The 22,317-nt window shown below is 45.0% G+C and overlaps 1 protein-coding gene across 3 annotated transcripts in view; it reads right to left on the bottom strand.

Moving 5' to 3' along the window:
* ARHGAP44 (Rho GTPase activating protein 44) overlaps nt 1–16,784 on the bottom strand; it is a gene marked incomplete at both ends in the record, with an annotated part of 142,847 nt that extends 126,063 nt beyond the window's left edge. For all 3 annotated transcript variants that reach the window (XM_082860068.1, XM_082860069.1, XM_082860070.1), the window contains one exon: nt 16,732–16,784. In XM_082860068.1, the coding sequence (XP_082716194.1) occupies nt 16,732–16,784 (53 nt within the window). The remainder of the gene's footprint in view (nt 1–16,731) is intronic.
* Between the last annotated feature and the right edge of the window lie 5,533 nt (nt 16,785–22,317).

Here is a 22,317-nt window from a genome sequence, read left to right as displayed (position 1 = left end):
ACTCTTCATTGAGGTGTGCAGTGGCACACTGCGGTGGCTTCTCTTGTTGCGGAGCATGGGCTCTAGGCGCGAGGGCTCAGTAGTTGTGGCTCGTGGGCTCTAGAGCGCAGGCTCAGTAGTTGTGGCACACAGTCTTAGTTGCTCCGCGGCATGTGGGATCTTCCCGGACCAGGGCTCAAACCTGTCCCCTGCATTGGCAGGTGGATTCTTAACCACCATGCCACCAGGGAAGCTCCTACAATTGATTTTTGTATGTTCATTTTGCATCCTGAGCCTTTGGTAAGTTCACGTATTAGTTCTAAGAGTGTTTTCATAGATTCTTCAGTATTTTATCCATATGTAATCAGGTCATCTATAAATAGGGCAGTTTTATTTATTCCTTTCCAATCTGTATATCTTTTATTTTTCTTGCCTGTTTGCACTGGTGTGGCTCTCCAGTACAAGGATGAATAGAAGTAACAGAACATCCTTGCCTTGGTTCCAGGGTTAAGGGAAAAGCATTCAGTCTTTCACCATTAAACATGATGATAGCTTCAGAGTTTTCTTAGATACCCTTTATCAGACTCAAGTTCCTATTATGTCTAGTTAGATATTTTATCATGAGTGGATTTTAAATGTTGTCATGTGCTTTTGCTATACCAGTTAATATGAGCATTTGATTTCTCTTCTTCATTTAATATAGGAGGTTACACTGACTGATTTGTGAATGTTAGACCAATCATACATTCCTGGGATAAACCCCACTTGGTCACAGTGCATGATTCTTTTTATTTATTGCTATATTTGATCTGCTGTTGGTCTACAGTTTCTTTTGCTTGTAATGTGTATGTCTGGCTTTGTTACCAGGGTAAGGCTGGCCTCACAAACTAGGTGGGAAGCGTTCTCCTCTCTTTCCTCTTCTGAAAGAAATTGTGTAGAATGGATGTTATTTCTTTCAGTGTTTTGTAGAAACCACCAATGAAACCATCTGGACCTGGCATTCTGTTTTTGGAAAGAATGCAATTTCTTTATAGATATAAGACAATTCCAGTTATATTGACTCTTCTTTGGTGAGTTTTGGTAATTTGTGGTTTTCGAGGAATTGGTACATTTTATCTACATTGTCCGATTTAGGTGCAGAGTTATTTGTAGTATTTTTTAATCCTTTTAATAACTTGTCAGAGCTGCAGTGATATCTTCTCTTTTATTCCTGATATTAGTCATCCGTGTCTTCTCATCTTTTTCCTTAGTTTCGCGAGATCAACTTTATTAATCTTTTCAGAACATCAGCTTTTGGTTTCATGTATCCTCTCTACTGTTTCGCTGTTTTCTATTTCATTGATTCTCATTCACCTCTTTATCACTTCTTTCTGTTTGGTTTGGGTTTATTTTTTATTTTTCTATTAAGGTGAGAGCTTAGATTACTGATTTGAGACTGTTCTTCTTTTCTAATGTAAGCATTTAATGCTATTAATGTCCCTCTAAGCTTTAGCTGTATCTTACAAATTTTGATGTTCTAGTTTCAGTTTCATTCAAAATATTTTTTAATTTCCCATGAACTATCCTCTTTGGCCCATGGATAACTTATAAGCATATTGTGTAACACTGGGATCTTCTAGTTATCTTTCTGTCATTGATTTCTAGTTGTATTCCATTATGGCCAGAGCACATACTTTGCATGATTTCAAATTTTTAAATTTAAGATTTATTTTATGACCCACGATATGGTCAACCTTGGTAAATGTTTCAGGGGCACTTGAAAAGAATATGCACCATCTTGCTATTGGGAAAAGTGTTCTATAAATGCCAAATAGATTTCAGTTCGTTTCTACTGTTATTAATTCTTCTATATCCTTGTTGATTTTCCGTCTACTAATTCTATCAATATCAGAGAAGAGCTTTTGAGTCCCCACCTGTAACTGTGGATTTGACTACTTCTCTTTTCAATCTATCACTTCTTGCTGCATGTATTTTGAACTTCTGTTCTCATTTAGGATTATTATGTCTTTTTGATTAGTTGAACCTCCTACTGTCATGTAATATTGATATCTTTCCTCATCGCTGTAATCTTCCTGGATCTGAAGTTTACTGTATTTGATATGAATATGTTCACCCTTTTCTTTCGAATGGAGTAAACTTGACAAACTCTTAATTCTAATTATTTCTTTGCAGGGTTTTGGGGTTTCTTACATAAACAATCATATCGGAAAGTAATGACAGTTTAGAGTTTCTTTCCATTTTCCATACCTTTTTATCACACTCAAGAACTTTTTATGACTTATTCTCCTTAGAATGGCAGGGATGGGCATGTGCCGTTGCTGCTGTAATATATAATCTAATCTAATAATATAATCTCTAATATTCTACTCAGATTTAAAGCTTCCTTCTATTTTATTCTAAAGCGTATGCAGCAGTTTTAGCAAAGCATCTCTCTCCCTTGTCCTTTGTGGGTTTATAGGCATGAAAACAAAGTACCTCAGTTGCTGCTAGCAGCTATATTGTGACCATGAAAAAAGCCAGTCTGAGGAAAAGGCCAAGACACAGGTGAAGGCAAAGCAAAGAGAAATGGGGAGAAGGACAGCAGGGGCCCAGATCACAGGGCCCTGGACTCTCCCTACCTTTGGACGCCCTGTCACCTGAAACAGTCTCCTTATTGTTTAAGTCTCTCTGGATTGACATCTGTTACTATAATTAAAAGCATTCTAGGTGATACAAATGATGAACAGTTTTCTTTCCTACAGAACTTGGGAGCCTTAAATAGAAATATAGACTGTAAGTTCCTAAGAAGAATCTACACTGTGCCACATTCTTTACAGTCCAAGGATTTTTTTCCCACAGAACAAAACTTGATAAAGAAGGAAGAGGACATGCTTCTGTCCATGTACTCAAAAACATCATATGCCCTGTGTTGCAAGCAGCCAGAGAGAAGAGATTCCAGGCAAGAATACAAATAAGGAGGACACCGCAATAGTCAAGGGTAGGGACACAGATGACAATGAAGAATCAGAGATGAAACAGCAGCTATATTGATAAATTATAATTCAGAGAGATTTGTAGGAACTGACTGGATACGGAGGGGTGAGGAATGACCTCGGAATACCAAGAAACATGCCCTCTATGTCACTGCTAAGGTCACAGATCCATGGCAAAGTGACCAAGGTAGAGTCTTTGATGTCATTGATTAGGGTCTGGTCAACCATCCGGGTGGACTGAACGGCCACCATCCCTTCTTGGTCCTTTGGGCAGAAGCCTCTAATTTTCCTTTTGGGAACTGCTTCTCCCCACTTGCAGTCTGTGTGGACATGCAATCTAGTCAACTCTCTACCCTCCCACTGTCCCCAAGGGTTGGCCAGGTCACATGACCCAAACCAAGCCAATGAGACTCTCTTCTGCAATGGAATCCTGAGTGGCCCAATGACAGAAAACAACTGGGAAGTAACCCTTTTTTTTTTAACTTTTTAAATTTTTTTAATTGAAATATAGTTGATTTACAATGTTGTGTTAGTTTCTGGTGTACAGCAAAGTGATTCAGTTATACACGTATATATAATTTTATATATATGTGTATGCGTGTATATATACATATATATATATATATTCTTTTTCAGATTCTTTTCCCATATACATTATTATAAAATATTGAGTATAGGGCTTCCCTGGTGGCGCAGTGGTTGAGGGTCCGCCTGCCGATGCAGGGGACATGGGTTCGTGCCCCAGTACAGGAAGATCCCACATGCCGCGGAGCAGCTGGGCCCGTGAGCCATGGCCGCTGGGCCTGCGCGCCCGGAGCCTGTGCTCCGCAATGGGAGAGGCCACAACAGTGAGAGGCCCGCGTACCACAAAAATATATATATATATAGATATATATTGGGTATAGTTCCCTGTGCTATACAGTAGGTCCTTGTTGGTTATCTACTTTATATATAGTAATGTGTGTATGTTACGCCCAAATTCCTAATATATCCCTCCCCGCCATTTCCCTTTGGTAACTGTACGTTTGTTTTCTATGTCTGTGAGTCTGTTTCTGTTTGATAAATAAGTTCATTTGCAGGGAAGTAACCCTTTCGAAGGTAGCCTCTGAAGAGCTGTCCTGTCGTCCTGCACCTGGTCACTCCTTTGATTTTCTGAGCCACCCCCATCCTTCCCAAATCTCCATTTTGGCTTAAATTAGCTCCTTCTACTGCTGCAACCAGAGAACCCTAATAGGTCACGGGGAACCACGGGTCCTCCGCTCCAAGTCATGCAGATAATTTCAAAATGTGATGTGTCTTGGAAATTAGCCACCCTCAAAGGCTACTAGCCCATCACTTCCTAATAGCAGACTATTTTATTCTGTAAAATGAGATCTGACATCATGACCTTTCCAGATCATGACCATAAGAAGTTCCCCATGTTCGAAACTAAGGTTCAGGAGAACTTCAAACATATTTCTAATCAGACCTTTCAGGGCCCCAAACTTAAAACATCAGTATGAGAATTTCCAGCTACATTTTACATTTTCCCTCTTTGTTTTGAGTCCTGCAAGAGTTTGGTTTTGTTTTGTTTTGTTTTTAACGTTCATTTTAAAGAATTTGGAAATTTTTAGAAAGTACCAGCAGCAAGAAACGAAATCACTCCTAATCCTACCCAAAGGTAAACACTACATGCTGAACTGTCCAGTCCTTCCAGATTTCCTTCCAGTGTGTTCTATGTACTTCTTTTTTTAAAAAAAATAGTGTACAGTCTCAACTGTGTATGCACTTCTGTACCCTGTTTCCTTATCTTAAACATTTCTCAAAAGCCCTTAAATTTTTTTGAATGTTAGGAAAACACTAAGATTGTTACAACTGCAGAGATGTGTCAGAATTTACTTAATCATCCCACTAACGTTAGACACTGAAAGTTTTCCACTTGTTCCCTTCCTGCAGAATCATTAAAGTAGAACGATAAAGAACACTGGTGTCAGAGCCAGCAGATCTGGGAGCAAATCTTAAGAACTGTCCTTCTCTTACCAACTATGCACCCAGCAGCAACACATACTCACCTGCTCAGAGATTTGTGCAGACAACTGAGGACAGATCAGAACCTACTCTGAAGTGGCGCTGTGAGGATGAAACAGGAATATCTGTAAAGTACATGAAAGTGTCTGTTGGAGGACACACTCAACCAAGAGCAGCTATCCCAACAGTGCCCATAAGCGAACAGCTAAAAGCTCTGTCCGCTTTTCATATTCCTTATTTTGCAAAGGTCCCTGTTTGGTTTATTCATTATGTAGGAGTCTGTAGGGGCTTTTGCAGATACAGAAACTGCTCCTCTTTCAACATAGAGCTTAAAAAAAAAAAAAAGTACTTTCAAAGGGTCCTCTTCTTACCCCTTCTGGTGAAACTGCAGTGAGGAAACAAAGTGAAGAATTTTCTATCGGCAGATTTTCATTGTATGCTCTTTGTGGTTGGCTACCTACAAGACACTCCATTACCTTAAATGAATGTGACAGTTTTATTTTTATTCATGTCAAGAGCGGTCCATTAGCATTTCCAGAACCACCTAAACTGAAGTAACTGGAAGGACCCTGAGGCTGCTAAGATCCACCCTCAGGAGACAGAGGACCAGGGGGAGCATTTGCCTGTACTTGACCTACTTAGGACGCAGCCCAGATATGGTCTGCCCCTTTCTTAGTCTACTTCTGCAAAATGGAGCTACAAAGAGCACCCCATGCCTATCCACGTTGCCATGAGCCAATAAAAATAATGCCTATAAAGAACACGGCCCAGTCCTTGGCGACAGGGGACAGAGCTGTGGCTTCTGTGGTTCTGCTCTTCCGAATCCATGAGGGACTGGATTTCCCTGCCCCAGCTCAAGTGGCACGGGGTGTGTGATCTTCTCTGGCCAATGAATGTGAGAAGTGACCTGGGTCACCTCCAGGAGGAACCTTAGGAGCCAATGTATGATTCACCACATCTTCGTTCACTCACCCACTACCATCCCAGAGGTGCACGTGGAGCAAAGCCTGGGTCCTTGAGGGGCCACCCCCAGCCCCGCCTGGCCAGAGCCTAAGCTACAGAGATCCTGAGGGGTTTTGTTACAGCAGCGTAACATGGGCCATCCTGAGGAATGCACTAACCAGTAGTCACAGTGAGTTTTAAATGACTGAGGCCACCAGTATTATTAATATCTCAAGATGTTTCATGTTTGCCACTAAACATAGAAAAACTGGGTTTGATCTGGGAAAACAAGACAAATGGGTATCAATTGCAACTTGTAATTTTCAGGTACTTAAGAATATAAATAAGGCCCGAACAAGTGTCTCATGTCAAAGAGGCTTTCAGCACAGCAGGGGATCGTGGTCATAACTATAATGTATTGAGTGCTTACAGGCTGAGGATATCCTATTTATTATCTTATTTAATCCTGGCAATCAGCCCATACGTTAGGTGTCATTCCAGTGTGACAGGATGAGAAATTCTGTTCTCATGGTTCCTCTTCCCACTGTAAAAAGGTTTTAAAATTTATATATATATATATACACACACACACACACACACACACACACAAACTCTGACATGAGAGATGGTAGGTATCAGCAAGAGGAAACTTTGTTATCCTAAAGATGCTCCTCTCTGAAGGACCTGACAGATTCCTGGACACCGTGAGAATCTACAGCCACCCTCCTATGATGGAGACAAAGAATGACCTTTCTCACAGCTGCACACGGAAGGAGAGAGCAGCCAGAGGGGACTGGAGTGAGCAGGGGTACAAGGAGGATTTCAAAGACAGGCAGTGGGACAGGAGAGAGATATAGTCCTGGTTATTCACCTGTGGCAGAGGCTCCCTTCCTCCAGTCTTATCTAGGGGAGCTTTGTGACTAGTTCAAGCCAATGAGATGTAAACAAAGGTGACATCTGTCAATTCCTGGTCAAGGTATGTAAGAGCCAGGATGCCATCTCTACATCCTCTCTTCACCTTTACTAGAGACTGAGAGCCACGTATTGAGATTGGGGGTGGATCACTGAATCATGCATGGAGAACTGTCCTGGAAAGCCCCCTGACTCCCATGACATATCACATGAGCTTAAAACAAACTACTGCTATGTTAAGCCACTGAGGTTCCAAAGCTCAGGTGTTACCATGGCAGAACCTAACATCCTAATATTGAGACAACATGGAAGACTCGAGGCTGGGAAAAGAACAAATAAACCCAAGGAAATCAGGAGGAAGGAATTTAAAAATTAAAGGAGCAGAATTTACTACAAATAGGAAAAAAAATGCACCAATCAAGAGCTAACGAGAAAGAAATTTTTATAAAACTAGATTAAACCTAAAAGCTGATTAGGTGTGGGGGGAAGGAAACCCTCTAGCAAAGCTAGTCCAGGTGAGAAAAGAGAGAAATGCAAATTAGGCTGACAAAGGAGATACACGTATATACTCAAAAAAGATTCTATTAAATTTTAAAATCATCACAAAATTAATGCTTTTCTATAAAACAGGTTACTAAAAACGACTCAGGAAAAGATAGAAAACATAAATAGTCCAATGATCACTGAAGAAATTGGGAAAGCTGTCAAAGAACTACCTCCAAAAAATGTCCTGGAAAAGTCGTTTCGAACCTTCAAAGAACAAGTAATTCCTTACCTCACCATTGCACAGAAAAAGAAGAAAACTGACAGTTCATTTTACAGTGTTATCAAAATGTGACAAGTTTAGCATAAGAAAAGAATTCACAGGCTCTCGTATATGAATACTGAATGCCAAAATCCTAAATAAAACAACTAAATCTAGCATTGTATAAGAATAATTAGCAAACCATAGTCAAATAAGATCAACTGCAGGAAGGCAAGGAGAGCTCAATATTAGAAAATCTACTGAGGTTCAAGAAGGTAAAACACAAGGTCCTCATGTGCAGGAACTGTAGGAACAATCATTGGTGTATCCCCAGCACAGAAAACAATGCCTGGAACGTAGTAAGTGCTCAATAAATATCTGTGGCATAAATTACTGAGTGAATATATTAATAACTTAAGGGAGAAAAACATGATTATCTCTAAAGACCATGATAATACAGTTAATCAAATTTAACTTTAATGCCAAAGAAAAACTCAAAGTAAAATACATTTATGCAGCATGTAACATGATTAAAAAATAAAATCTCTCAAACCAATTATCACACATTTCCACAGAGGATAAGAAGAAGACAGGGAAGTCCACATTTTGCCATTTATTCACCAATATTTTAACACTGTTCTACAAGTCCTAGACAATGCAATTAGACAAGAAAATAAAATAAATATAATACTGAAGAGGAAGAAGCAAAATTACTATTTGTAGAAAATATTTATGATTGCTACCTGGAAAATTCAATAGACTCAATTTTTTTAAAGTACTTAAAAATAATGAGAAAGTTTATGAAGGTGATTGTTTAAAATATACAAAAATCAATAACTTTCCTACATTCCAGCAATAAAGAGTAAGGAAAACATAACAAAAGATTCCAAACATTAAGTCTACAGTAATGACAAATTACCTAAAGCACAGAAGCAAAATTATGCAGGACGCAAGTAGACAAAAACTAGTTTATAAGATCATAAACAGACTTGAATAAACATACCCTATTCCCAGATGGGAAGAATTATCATACTAAATACTGCAAAATTGTCAGTTTTCCCCAACTTAATGCATACGTTTTAAAAGATACTAAGGAAGAATAAACCAATGAGCGAAGCCAAAAGAATATAATCAACTTTTTTTTTAAAATAAAAAAGCAATTTGTAAATTAGCTGCGATGAAGGCACAACAAGATTTTTAGGCAAAGCTGTTGAGTCCTAACTGCCAAGCCAAGGAGCTTCCCCAGATGAAGCTGAGATGAGGGGCCCAGACCGACTCCACTGCACCCCCCACCCAAAGCCTGGGATGCACCAACCCATCCCTGCTCACCTGGGCAGCAGAGCCCACCTTAAATCCCTGCCAACTGGCAGGTCAAGAGAACAAACTAGAATCCTACAAACAGACACAAGTAGATGGTATGAGTTACATCATTCAACTTCATATCACGGTAACTGTTTTAAAAACAAAAAACAAAAAACTAAATGTGACACCTACGTGATGTCCCACACCAAAATTAAAGAATCTGATGAATTGAAGATTTGATGGCAAAATAAAATTATATAAATGGTAATGAAAATGTATAAATATTTATGTCATCTTAGGCTGAGAAAAGTGTTCCAAAGCATGACTTTAAAGCACAAACCATAAATTGATAGACTTGAGATCACGAAATATTATAAATGACATAAAACAAAATATAAAAGGCAGAAAAAGCTACAGGGAGATGTGCATGGCATAAGACAAAGCTTGTATATGCTTATTAACAATTACCTAAAAGTCAGTAAGAAAACAGTTATGAACATAACTTTAAACAAGTGGGGCAAAGGACTATGCAGCACCTCAGGAAAGGCCATGAATGTCCAGCAGACATAACAAATGTTATGTCAACCTCACTAGAAATTTGAGAGGAGAAAAGAGGTTTTGGGTTTATTCAGGTAATTAACAAAGTTATAACATCAGTTGCTGATAGAGTTGGGGAGAAGAAACTAGCAATTCTTCTGAGGATGAAAATAGAATATGTGTGTGTGTTCATATATATAAAACGTACATTCACAGTCTTAAAACCTTACATATTCTTTGGCCCAGCAATTCTATTTCTAAGACTTCATCCTAGGAAAGTAAACCCATAGGATATATTTGCTACATGATTACCAAAGGAAACCGGCGGACTCTAATGGAATATTATATAGTTGAAAAATTATGCTGGAGACACACTATTATTGACATGGGATGATATTCAAGATGAAGGGGGAGGGACTTCCCTGGTGGCACAGTGGTTAAGCATCCACCTGCCAGGGCTTCCCTGGTGGAGCAGTGGTTAAGAATCTGCCTGCCAATGCAGGGGACACAGGCTCGAGCCCTGGTCCGGGAAGATCCCACATGCCGCGGAGCAACTCAGCCCGTGCGCCGCAACTACTGAACCTGCGCTCTAGAGCCCACGAGCCACAACTACTGAGCGCATGTGCCACAACTACTGAAGTCCGCACGCCTAGAGCCCATGCTCCGCAACAAGAGAAGCCACCGCCATGAGAAGCCCGCGCACCCCAATGAAGAGGAGCCCCCGCTAGCTGCAACTAGAGAAAGCCCACGCGCAGCAATGAAGACCCAACACAGCTAAAAATAAATAAATGAATTTTTAAAAAAAAACAAAGGAGGAAAAATCAGGTTGCAAAACAGTACACACCAAACCATCTCTAGCTCTTTGAGAACAGATATACACCTATGAAAAAACTTGGAAGACCATATCCAAAATATTCACTGTGGTCTCCAGGTAGTGAGATTACTGGTGATTTTTTTTTTTTTTGCCTTTTTGCCCACCCATGAGTTTAAAACTTTTCTACGATAAAGTATCACTTATGCAACCAAAAAGAAAGTTAAAAAAAAGTAGATTGAATTCTGTGGGAAAATAAACATTTATCCTAAAAATAAACCCTGAAGTTGGAAAATGAAAGCAAAAACATCTGCTTCCTGGACAGAAAGGATAGTTTAAAATTGCTCGACAGCCACACACTTCCCACAGGCAGTGGGGTGCCAGGTGCCAGCTTGCTGGGAAGCCCTGCACCAAATAGGAGAGCCCTAACTCTCCCCGGCTCCCCCCAACCCGCCCCCCAGCTTCTCTCCAACCCACAACTAACTTCACTGGGAGCTGAAGCCTCAGGGTATTATCTGCTGTCGTTATCAAAATAGCATTTGAAATATATGTTGTCATAGCATTTGAATCTCTTGATTATCAATAAAAGAGCTCCTTACTTAGCCCCTCTAAAAGGAACAACCATAAATTAAATGACTGTTTTGCTCACATGGCTACGGATTCACTCTTTCTAGAGAAAAAAAATTGCTCCTTGTCACCCATCATGAAAAAACGCTAATGACTACTGATACATTTCTTTGCTGGATGGCCACTGAGAGGGGAAGTCATTAATTGCTGTTGAAAGGAATGGCTCCCTCGCAATGACTTGCAGGTCTGGGAGAACAGAATTCTGCAGGAAATCCTAACGACTGAGGGCTGTACAGCAGGGAGCTTAGGAGACAGGAGCAGAGAATATTCCCTCCAGATTCGCTAGCCCGTTCATCAGTTTGTGAGTACATTCTGTTCTCTGTCACACAGACACACCACAGCAGGTGGCCAGACATGGGCTTCCATAAAACTGATGAAAAACTTCGCTTTGAGACCTCATAAACGTGCACCTTGGGGGACAGGATTGAGTCTGCCCAGCCCTGCTGGCCTAACAGGAGGACGTGGTCCCACTCACAGGGAATTAGAGGTGGGAGCCAAGCAGTCCAATGACTAATTTGCAATGACCTTTCCCTGATGCCCTATGGATTGGTTCATGGCTCTCAGGAGGCCTGCTGATGGGCAAGGCAGTGTCTCAGAGACACCTTCAAGGAAAAGATCCTCGCTGGCTTCGGCTGCTTTGGTCCAAGCAAAAAATGCCTGCAGCACCGGTGCTCCTAGAGGCTGCTGCATCCTCGGCATCTATCTGGGTACCACTGGCGACTGCAGTGACATCCTGAGAGCTGCACAGCAGCAGTGATGCTCAGCCCGGCTCTGCACCAGAAACCGAGCCCAATCACGGTGGCAGGCTGAGCGGTCTAGGAATGGAAGACGGGGGCTGTGCAGACCAAACTTGGCCTTCCACTCACCAACTCACAGACTTGAAAACCAAAGAATCCAACCCCACCGGCCCTGCTCCCGCCCTCCCACGCCTCTCTCTCTCACACTCCCAGAGCTCCCTGCCTACTCCTGGGCTTCTTGAATGTCCCCCGTTTTGCACGAGAGCACAGAGTCCACTGACGGCCACCGTTGGGCAGCGGCCCTGGGAATCTAAGAAGCCCCTTACACTTGGGAGGCCAGCGTTTTTGGAGAGATGAATGGGCAAGAAGCAGAAAATGACAAGGAACCTCACCGACCATTTCTTGGGCACCTGGTGTAAGCCAGGCTCCCTTTAACTCTTAACAGTCTTCTGAGGCAAGGGCTACTGTGACCCCCACCGTGCAGACTGAAAAAAAAAAACCCTCCTCCTCCCCAGGTCAAAGTGTCAGTTTTACTTCCATTTTCTCGGTCACTTAGCAGGTCTCTAAATCTCAGCTCAGGGAGACCAACCCACCAATTCCACCCAACACAAACCAAACACCACTTGCAAGAAAAATACTCTATGCCTTGCAGGATGCCTCTCACCCCAGCAGCCGATAGACTCTCCTGACAGCAAAAAAAAAAAAAAAGCAACGTTAAGTCAGGCATGAACTAGTTCCTCCCTTAAATCTTGCTCTGTCCTTCCAAAGCCCAGCTGTGCAGCTGTGTTCACGCCCCTATACGCCCCTGCCCACCACAAAATGAAAGAGGCCCGGTGTCAGGAGCCTCTTGCATCTCTGTCTACGATGCAGGGATCCCTTGCTCACTCACGCCTTCGGCTGCCAAAGAATTTCAGAGAACAGACTATACACCAGGCATTAGGACAGTTGTCCCTGCCTTCGAGGAACTTGAAGTCTAGTGGCAAAGGTAAACAAGACGAGACAAAAACAATGCATGCCTTGCGGACACAGATTCCAAGAGAAAAACAGGGATTTTGTTTACCCTGCACTGCAAGAGCCCCTGAACCAGCCTAGCACACAGCAGGCGTCCAATAAGCATTTACTGAATAAAGGAAAGAATGAACGAATGCCACATGCATACAAGCCAGTAACAGTTATAGCATATGCCCAAAGATACTTTGAGCTACTATTTATGGAGCATGCCCTAGTGCTGAGCACAGTGTTGGGTGCTTTTCAGGGGTAATTTCAGGTCCTCATTGCCACAATTACCACATTACTGTTACCGAGTCCAAGCCCGTGCTACTCGTCGCATGACAGGCCCATAAATCGAGAGACGAGTTGATGGGGCAGGGAATAATGACTTTATTCCGAAAGCCAGCAGACCCAGAAGACGGTGGACTCGTGCCCCAAAGAACTGTCTTGCCCAAGTTAGAATTCAGGCTTCTTTTACACGAAAAGGGAAGGGGGTAAAGCCAAACACTTCCTGGTTCCTGTCAGCCTCCAGAAGGGAGGTGTTAATTTCTTCCTCCCTGCATTCACAGGTGGGCCTGGTCAGGATGTTTCCTGTGAGCTAAACGAAGGTATTTTAGCTTAATGATCAGGACCTGGGAGGCAGGGTTCCCAGAGATGGGCCATTATGTGTAATTTAAGCTTATAGGCAACATCCCTTTAGTGATTGACTTGTAATAGAACACAAAGGGTCTTCCCTATTACATTACCACAGTGCAACTCTTGTTATGCCCATTTTGCAGATGAGGAGACTAAGGTGCAGATTTCAGCTCAAGATCCCGTAGTCAGTAACCAACCAACCAGATCCATCGCACCCGAAAGCCGGTGCTAGCTGGAACCATTAGGCACATGGTGGTCCAGTCTTGAAGGGCCAGGGATACTTCCCAGAGGATGAGCTGAAGTGAAAGGACAGAGAGAGTCCAAAGCAGAAGGAATGTGTGCAAAGACGGGAGAGGCAGACCAAGGAGGAGACGAAACTTTTCCCAGTTAAGTGCAGTGGGTTTGAAACTCTTCCCAGATGCTGGTACCCTCTCCACGGAGAGGAGAGCACTTCAAGAGGAAATACCGTTAGCTCCACTGAGTACGTGTAAGCACGGCAATTCCTACGTTGTTAAAGGGACTGGATCTGACCTCCGGAGGTTTTATATTCAGAAGACCTCCCAAACCCGCAACTTATGGAAGGCGAGCTGGGTGAAGAGCCGTGAGGAAGGGCACCGCTCCAGCCCACCTCTCAGCCTTCCCTCAAAGACAGGAACGTTGGCATTTCAAAGACACGCAAGGACAAGAATCCAGCGGCTTGTTAAAGCCACGCCACTAGGTGGTCCACCAACCCCACACCTGAATTCCAAGCGTCCAATCCTATTGCTTCCACGGATTCAAGAAATTAAGAAGCAGTGTTAGCATCATGCCTCACTACCTTCTCAGTAAGACAAAGTAAAGGCTGCCCCTTTTATTTACCTGCATGGACCCTACGGCAAACTCTTTTAACCTTGTCAGTAAACATGAACTGAGCACCAACTGCCTACAAGGCACTGTGCTATATACAATGAGCATTAGTGGCGATCTACACATTCTGTGGTACTGTATTTGTAAGAAGTCAAAAAAAAGAAAACTAAGCATTTCAGAGTGATGAGTGCTGTGACAAAAACGAACAGGATGATGGGCGGGGCCGTGAAGGAGGCGGGGGGGGGGGGGGCGGGGGCTCTCAAAGGCCTTTGAGCTAAAGACCTGGATGATGAGGAAAAGGCAATATGGGAAGAGCAGACCCTCAGCTGGGCAGGGAAAGTGGGCAACAGCTCGAACAAAGCCCCTAGATGGAAATGAGCTTGGTGTGTTGGGGGCAAGGAAGCCTATCGTGGCTGGAGCACAGTGGAGGAGGGGCAGGCAGGCGGGTGGGCGGAACAGGAGTATGGAAAGACAAGGAGGGGGTCAAGTCGGACAGGGTCTTGTAGACCCCTGGAAAGACTTGGGGCGCTTGGTACACTGAGATGCCCCTGGAGGCTTTCAAGCAGCAAAGCGGCACAAACTGGTTTTTGCTCTAAAAGGTTCACTCAGAATGTCACCAAAATGGATACAAGCTAGTGATACTCAAGAGTGGGCTGGCCCCCACTTTACCCGGTGCAGGACACCACGGATGCCATCTGACGAAGAGCCAGAAATTCATCCACATGCCAGCATCCACCAGAGACTCCATAAACAAGTGGAAAGTACCTCTTAGTGACCAGCTGCTTGGACTTCCAAGAACGTGCTTTCAAATTAGTAAGACCACCTGGTTCCTATTCTGAAACCCAACTTCTTCCCTTTTCCCTTGGTCATTACATCCATGGATGAGGGTGGAAATCAGGTTTTAGGCCCAAGGCTCGTAAATCTTACCACTTCAAAACAAGTCCTGAAGAGAGAAAGAGCTGTGTTTCAGGGGCGCCAGGGAGGAAGCGTGAACACCTTGTTACCATTTCGCTTCCAGCACCAAAGAGACACCCCAGGACCAAGTGAGAAGGGCAATCCGAGTCTACGGTCAGGGGCCTCTTGGTCACGTGGTTGGTCTGGTGCGATGACCTGATGACAGAGGCCAGCCAGCAGAGTGATGCAGAAATCAAGTCACCAAAGACATGTCAACTCAACTGTCATCTGCTAAACAACCCAGACAGGAAAACACTGCTTCCGCATCCAACATATCCAAAGGCAGCCTGTGTGAAGCTATATCTGTGGCAATGCCATGCCAGAAATCTGGGCTAATCTGACTCTGCTATTCATAAATTCTCCCCCATGTGAAAGCACATGTGTTTGGGAAAGGAAAATGCATCCAAGTCAATTTTAGACATGGTTACTTGGAAACCATCTGGCGTCCCTGGAAGGATACGAAGCCACCACATCCCCTGCCCTCAAATGCCCAACGTAATCAGGGCAGTATGCTTACATGGGCATTCAGTGTCCCCAGTTAGGTCCCCACTCCCGCCCTACCAAATGCCAGTTCGGGCTCATTTCCCACCCAAGAAAGGTACTGGGTTTCTTGGTAAACCTAGCGGAGGGCCCTCGATGTGTTGAGCTCGCACTTGAACTGCGCCCAAGGCTGGGTTCTCTGCTTTCTGCTGCCGGCCTTAGTAGGGAACACCTGCATTCCTTGACCACAGCAACAACAGAAATCCCTCCCCAGGGACATAAGTTCCACGAAAAATCCCCTCTACCTAACCACCCTGCGTGCAGAGCCTGTCGAGCTTTGGAAGAGAACCACCAGAACCCTTCTGTAACATCAATAGAGCCTGGCACCCTGCGGAGCATCTTCTGAAGACACTAGCCCAGATGTAGCCCATTTTCACCGCGATGACAGCCACAGCCGGCTGGGTCTCGCAGCGTCCTAGGGCCTGGCTCTTCCTGACTGTGAGGCCTCGGTCCCCCTCCCCTACCTGGCTGTGATCTTCTGCTTAACTCATCTTCCCGAGGAGCTGGGCCTCCCTTTCCGCAGCCTCCCTCCCTCCCTGCGCTGAAACCTGTCTCAGAACCAAGCCGACAGCAGCGCCATTCCACCAGCACCTGCCCTGCCCCCGCTCCCCCCACCCCTACAGATGCTCTCTCCACCACCTAACGCCTCGACAAACCCGGCCAGGAGAGAGATCCAGAATCTCATACGGTCAGAGCCCCAGGAAACAAACACGGCAGGAGGCGCAGGCTCAGCTCTGCCAAGACGACCAGGCCCAACACTCCCCCGGACCCCCGAGGAGCCCCGAACTCGGCCCAGGGGAAAGCATCTTCGCAGGGCGACCGCGGTTCGGCGGCCTCCAGCGCCATCAGAGCGAACACCTGTTTCCAGGAAGCTCTGGGGCCAGAGGGAGAAGGGAGGCCCGGGGAAAGGCAGGGAGGACGAGGTGAAGGGGCAGCTGGGGACGCAGGTAAAGGATGCGTCACAGTTTGCGCTTGGCAACCGGAGCCCCGGAGCAGCGGGCAGAGCATGAGAAGGGGTCCGGGAAGTTCAGGGAGGAGGGCTTGCGCCCGCGAGCGGCGCCCCGAGGGGGCGAGGGCCGCCAGGGAGCGAAGGGCGGAGGGCCGGAGGCCGGCGCGCCCGCTCCATCACCTGCGCGCCCGGCGGATGCAGGCTCGCAGCGCACCCCGGCCCGCGGCGGCCAGCGGGTGACCTACCTGCCCACCGTCTGGTTGGCCAGCTGGCGCATGCGGTTAAACTGCTTCTTCATCGTGGTCCCGCTGGCGCGCTATCCCGGGAGCTGGGGAGGACGGAGCAGCCCGGAGCCCGCCGCAGGGTTACATGGCTCCCGCGCGGAGCCTCCCGGGCGACGGCGGCGGCACTGCGGAGCCTCCGGAGCCGTCTGGCCCCGAGCGCACCTCCCTCCCGGGGGCTCCACCGCCTACTCCCCCTGCCGCCGCGGCGCCGGCTGCCGCATCCTCCTCCTCACGCGCGCCGCGGCGCCTTCATCCCAACGCCCGGGCCGCCCTGGGCGCCGCCGGGTCCGCCCCGGCTGCTTGCCCCCAGCCCAGCTCCGGCGCGGGACCCGGGTCTCCGCAGGCTGGCTGGCCGGCGGCCGGGGGTCCCCGCTGCGCCTGTGCGGAGGGCGCCGTGCATTCTGGGACTTGTAGTTCCGCGCCCGGCGCCCACCTTCCCTCTGCCCGAAGTTTCCACGTGCGGCGGGGCGCGGAGGTGGGCAGAGGCGGCGTCGCCGGCGGCTTTGCCCTTAGCATTCTAGGAAGGGAAAGGTTTTCCTGCTTTAGAAATAAAGTGGAACCGAGAATACAACGGCACATTAAGAGCATCTGTCTTCCATTGTCTCTTTTTTAAAATGAAATACAGGTGACTTACAATATCATATTAGTTTCAGGTGTACTACATAATGATGTGACATTTGCATACATTATGAAATGATCACCACCATAAGTCTAGTAACCATATGTCCCCACACAAGTTGTTACAATATTACTGACCATATCCCTTATGCTGTATATTACATCCCCGTGACTTATTATATAACTGGAGGTTTGAACCTCCTAATCCCCTTCACCTCTTTCGCCCGCAGCCCCTCCACCCTCGTCTCTTCTGGCAACCACCTGTGTGTATTTTAAGTGAACGGGAGGCATCGCTGCTTTGAATTCACAGGAGGAGTTTTGCCAGCAGGAACGTGGCTCATAAAGTTGCACCTGATTAACATTGAGGGGCGGGGTTAAGCTTGGGGCACAGGGGTTGATGGTCAGATTTTGAACCAGGCATAGTTTGCATCCCAGGAATTTGATCCTCGCTTTTCACCAAACCTAGTAGGTAACCAGAAGCCAATATAATGATAGTGGCATTGTAATCACGGGCCGAATTTGACCAGGACAACTTTCTTGTGTGGCTTACATTCCAGCCTCATTTCCCTTCCACCGCTGGGTCATCAGCTGTGACCCGCCTGCAGCGTCCTACACAGCGTCCTACACAGGGGCAGCCCATTGACCTCAGTTGGCTCTTGGAAAGGGCTCGTTGACTTTCTGCAGCCTCTATCCTTAAGAAAACAAAGGTGATTGCAGTTAGGTTTCATCATGATCTACCGAGTAAGAGCAGTGTTGTCGCGTGGTAGGGTCTTTGGATCAAACCGGTATGAGTTTATATTAGAATTCCAAATACCAATTATATAACCTTAGGGAAAGATGCACACCCTCCCTAAGCCTCAGTTTTCTCATCTCTAATAGAGAAATAATACTGCATGAGAAATAGCAAAGTTAGAGAACTATTTGCTAAATTACCAACAATCAAATAACATCTAAATTTCTATGTAGTACATTGTCATCTTCATTTACTACAAATATGATTATTGTGAGTGCAATAGAGAAAAATGCTATTCCTACAACAGAAGTACTAATGTGATAAATGAAAGAACTTTTTTGAAACGCGATATGTTGCATACGTTGATTATAGTTGCAAGATGTCCCAAATATGGTTCCAAGTATCTTGCTGGCCAGCTGAACAGAAAAAAAGATGGTTTGAGGCATGTCTTGGCTGAATGAACATGAAATCTTTAATTAGTTGTGAATTTAGCCTCAGTTTATTAGGTCAGCAGCTCTAGCCAATTAGTAAGTGAAAGCATTATTTGCTTTCAACCAACTGTGTTATGTCTATAATATCAACTTAATTTTTATACAAACTGAAGTTATTTTTGTTTTGACATTTTTGAAAAAAACCAAGGCACAGCACGTTTTCATATGTATAAATAATAGTGAGGCATTAAGGGCACTGGCTGACTTTTAGTAGCACTGTTTCTGGTAACGTCTAGAACCTCACTGTCCAATACAGTAGCCACCAACTACACATGGCTATTGAAATTAAAATTCAATAAAATTTAAAATGTAGTTCCTCAATCACCCTAGCCACATTTTAAGGGCTTCATAGCCCCATGTGGCTAGGGGATGCTGTACTGGACAGCACAGAACTCTGGTAGACCACTCCAATATCATGCCAGACCCTGCCTTCAATTCTGAGATATTTCAGTTCAGTTCTGCTTCTCCACAAAAGACAGCCTACCCTGCTAGAGTGTGGTCCAATAATAGTTTATTAACTGGTGGTTTCTCCACAAATTTCTGTTCTCCTATGAGCTTTTCCTCCATTCAGCCGGGGCTTTTTCTGCCTCCTACCCCAGGGAGGGGATGACAGTGCAGAGAAAAAGAGCAAGGAGCGTCAAGACTACTCTTTTGATCTTTCAAAGCAGGCTTCAGAAACACATGTGAGAGAGCAGGGCTTTAAAAGAAAGGGGTTTGCAGTTTCAAGACTATGGGCTTTGGAATGTTAATAGTCTACGCCATTAATAGCAGAGTTTGAAGAATATCCTATCCTTCCTATTCTAGATAAAGAACCCACAAGCTGTGGGGTTTGAACAAGATGATAGGGGAGTGGGAGGGGAGAGAGGGAGATGAAAAGTAGACGATGAGCGTGCAGATTTTATTACTGTTCAAAAATGTCACTGCCTTCCCTATACGAAGGGATTATACTTCCTCTTCTCTTTGAGGTCAAAATCGATCATGTGATTTTCCTTGGACAGAGAATATGCACAGAAGTGATTTTTGTCACTTCAGAGCAGAAGTTTTAAGAGTCATCTAGAGATCCTACCCCCTTCTTTTTCACTCCGCCATGAGACCAGCAATGAGCCAGGTAGGGGCTGCTACGGATCACAGTCGTGGTGATCCAACTGGAATGAAAAGCAACACCTTTGTTGTTGTCAGAGGTTTGGGGAGTGTTTGTTCCTGCAGCATCACTGAGTCTAAGCTGACTACTACAGAGGGAATCTCTGAGAAAGCGACTTTCCCCTTGCCCTTCCCAGGGTCAAAACTTAAGTTGGGTACAGGCAGGTTGGACGCAGATATATCACGTAGCTTTAGGTCATAGAGCAAAGGTCACAGAGAGCCTCCATGTGAGGGCCTGGGGCACCCAAAACACAGTGCTGTGGTGGTTCCAGAGTTCCCTGCACCAAGCCACACGCAATGAACGTGTGTGTGCCAGGAGGGCTTACAAAGGTACCAGAAAGAGCTGGACGCGATGCTGCTGGCATCAAAGATGGTGAGAAGGCAGCAATGGCTGAGGTGTGCAGTCAAGAAGCCCCAAAGTACTCTGACATTTAATTTCTATCACCAAAAGAATGGACTGAATGTTTCAGTTAAGTGCATTTGAAGAAGACAGTGAAAGGGAGGAGAAGGAGGAAGAGGAAGAGAGAGGAGGGGGAAGAGAAAGAAGAAAGAAAATTCTATTTTATACCTGACTTTGATCTATGAAAGGATAATACTGCCCGCTCCTATGGACCTTACATGTGGCCACGTGACTTGCTTTGACCAACAAAACAGGGGTCTCTTACTTGCTTCGACAACGTGGTAGTACTATTTATCTGAGATCCATTTCCTTTGAAATCTGATATTCCATTTGGGAGCCCCTGAATTAGAGTGGTTTTAGCATCTTAATCCTCAGTCCCAGCATTGTGTGGAGCTGCCCCGTCCAACTCAGGAGTCACTAAAGAAAAATGGTGATTTAAATTTAAGTTTAAATTAAGTTCAAGAGAATTAGAAATTGAGTTCCTCAGTGACACTAGCCACATTTCAAATACCCCCAAACCACACATAGCTTGTGTCTGCCACATTAGATAGTGTCAAATAGAGCACCAACGTCATCACTGAAGGTTCTATTGGACAGTACTGGCCTTTAGAACAGAATTCAAAACACAGGGTCCAAATACCATACGGTATCACTTATATGTGAAATCTAAAATATGAGACAAATGAACTTACTTACAAAACCGAAACAGACTCACATAGAAAACAAATTTATGGTTACCAAAGGGTAAAGGGGGTGGGGGAGGGATAAATTAGGAGTTTGGGATTAGCAGATACACACTATTATATATAAAATAGATAATCAACAAGGTCCTACTGTATAGCACAGGGAACTATATTCAATATCCTATGATAAACCATAATGGAAAAGAATATATATATATGTGTATGTATGTGTGTGTATATATATATATATATATATATAATCACTTTGCTGTACACTAGAAACTAACACAACATTGTAAATCCACTCTAGTTCAATTTAAAAAATTAAAAAAAAAACAAAACACGGTCCACCAGAAGAGAGAAAACAGAACAGGAAGTGACAAGCTCAGTGTAATTATGGCCGGTCATTTTTTTTTTTTTTGCGGTACACGGGCCTCTCCCATTGCGGAGCACAGGCTCCGGACGCGCAGGCTCAGCGATCATGGCTCATGGGCCCAGCCGCTCCGCGGCATGTGGGATCTTCCCGGATGGGGGCACGAACCCGCGTCCCCTGCATTGGCAGACAGACTCCCAACAACTGCGCCACGAGGGAAGCCCTATGGCCGGTCATTTTATCTGACCTATCCAGGGTATTCTTTCCTCATCTATTATACGGGGGTTTATAGCCCAAGATCTCTAAGCCTTAAGTTTTGGGAAATCCACCAACTGACCAATCTACTTGGTCAATAAATCGCTGTTGGCCTGGATATGCCTAAGCCTTCCAGGATTTTACAAGTCCAAAGTTATATTCAGTGTTACGCTATAGGTGAAGGATATTATTACCCTTTTCAGATTCCAATCACCTTTATACCAGCAAGTATAAAACTTACACCATTAAAACATACCTGTTAGTCCAAAGTATCTGTTTTTTTTTTTTTTTTTGCGGTACGCGGGCCTCTCACTGCTGTGGCCTCCCCTGTTGCGGAGCACAGGCTCCGGAAGCACAGGCTCAGCCGCCATGGCTCACGGGCCCAGCCGCTCCGCGGCATGTGGGATCTTCCCGGACCGGGGTATGAACCCGTGTCCCCTACATCGGCAGGCAAACTCTCAACCACTGCGCCACCAGGGAAGTCCAGTCCAAAGTATCTTTAAACAGGATGATAGATGTTCCCATCTTGGGGCATATCAACTCCAATTTTTCAGCTCTCCTTGGATCTATATCTTTGCCAGAACCTTATCATGGACAGAGTGTATTTCCCTACCTAGTAACTTTGGACTTGGCTATGTGACGGCTTTGGCCAATGGCATGTGGGTGGAAGGGACACGTGCCACCTCCACCCAATGTATTAAGAGGCTTTCTTCACCTCTGTCAGTGCCATAAGATGAACTTCCCCGAGGGGACTATCTGTCACCTTGGGCTCCAGAACGAACAGTTGTTGAGGCAGCCCTGATACGGACTACAGCTGAAATTAAGGGAGTAATTGATGAATTCATTCTAGGGTG

This window comes from Leucopleurus acutus (assembly GCF_964270905.1).
Source record: "Leucopleurus acutus genome assembly, chromosome: 19".
Lineage (NCBI taxonomy): Eukaryota > Metazoa > Chordata > Mammalia > Artiodactyla > Delphinidae > Leucopleurus > Leucopleurus acutus.
Note: the sequence above shows the minus strand (reverse complement) of the source record. Positions and strands in the feature narration are given on the sequence as shown.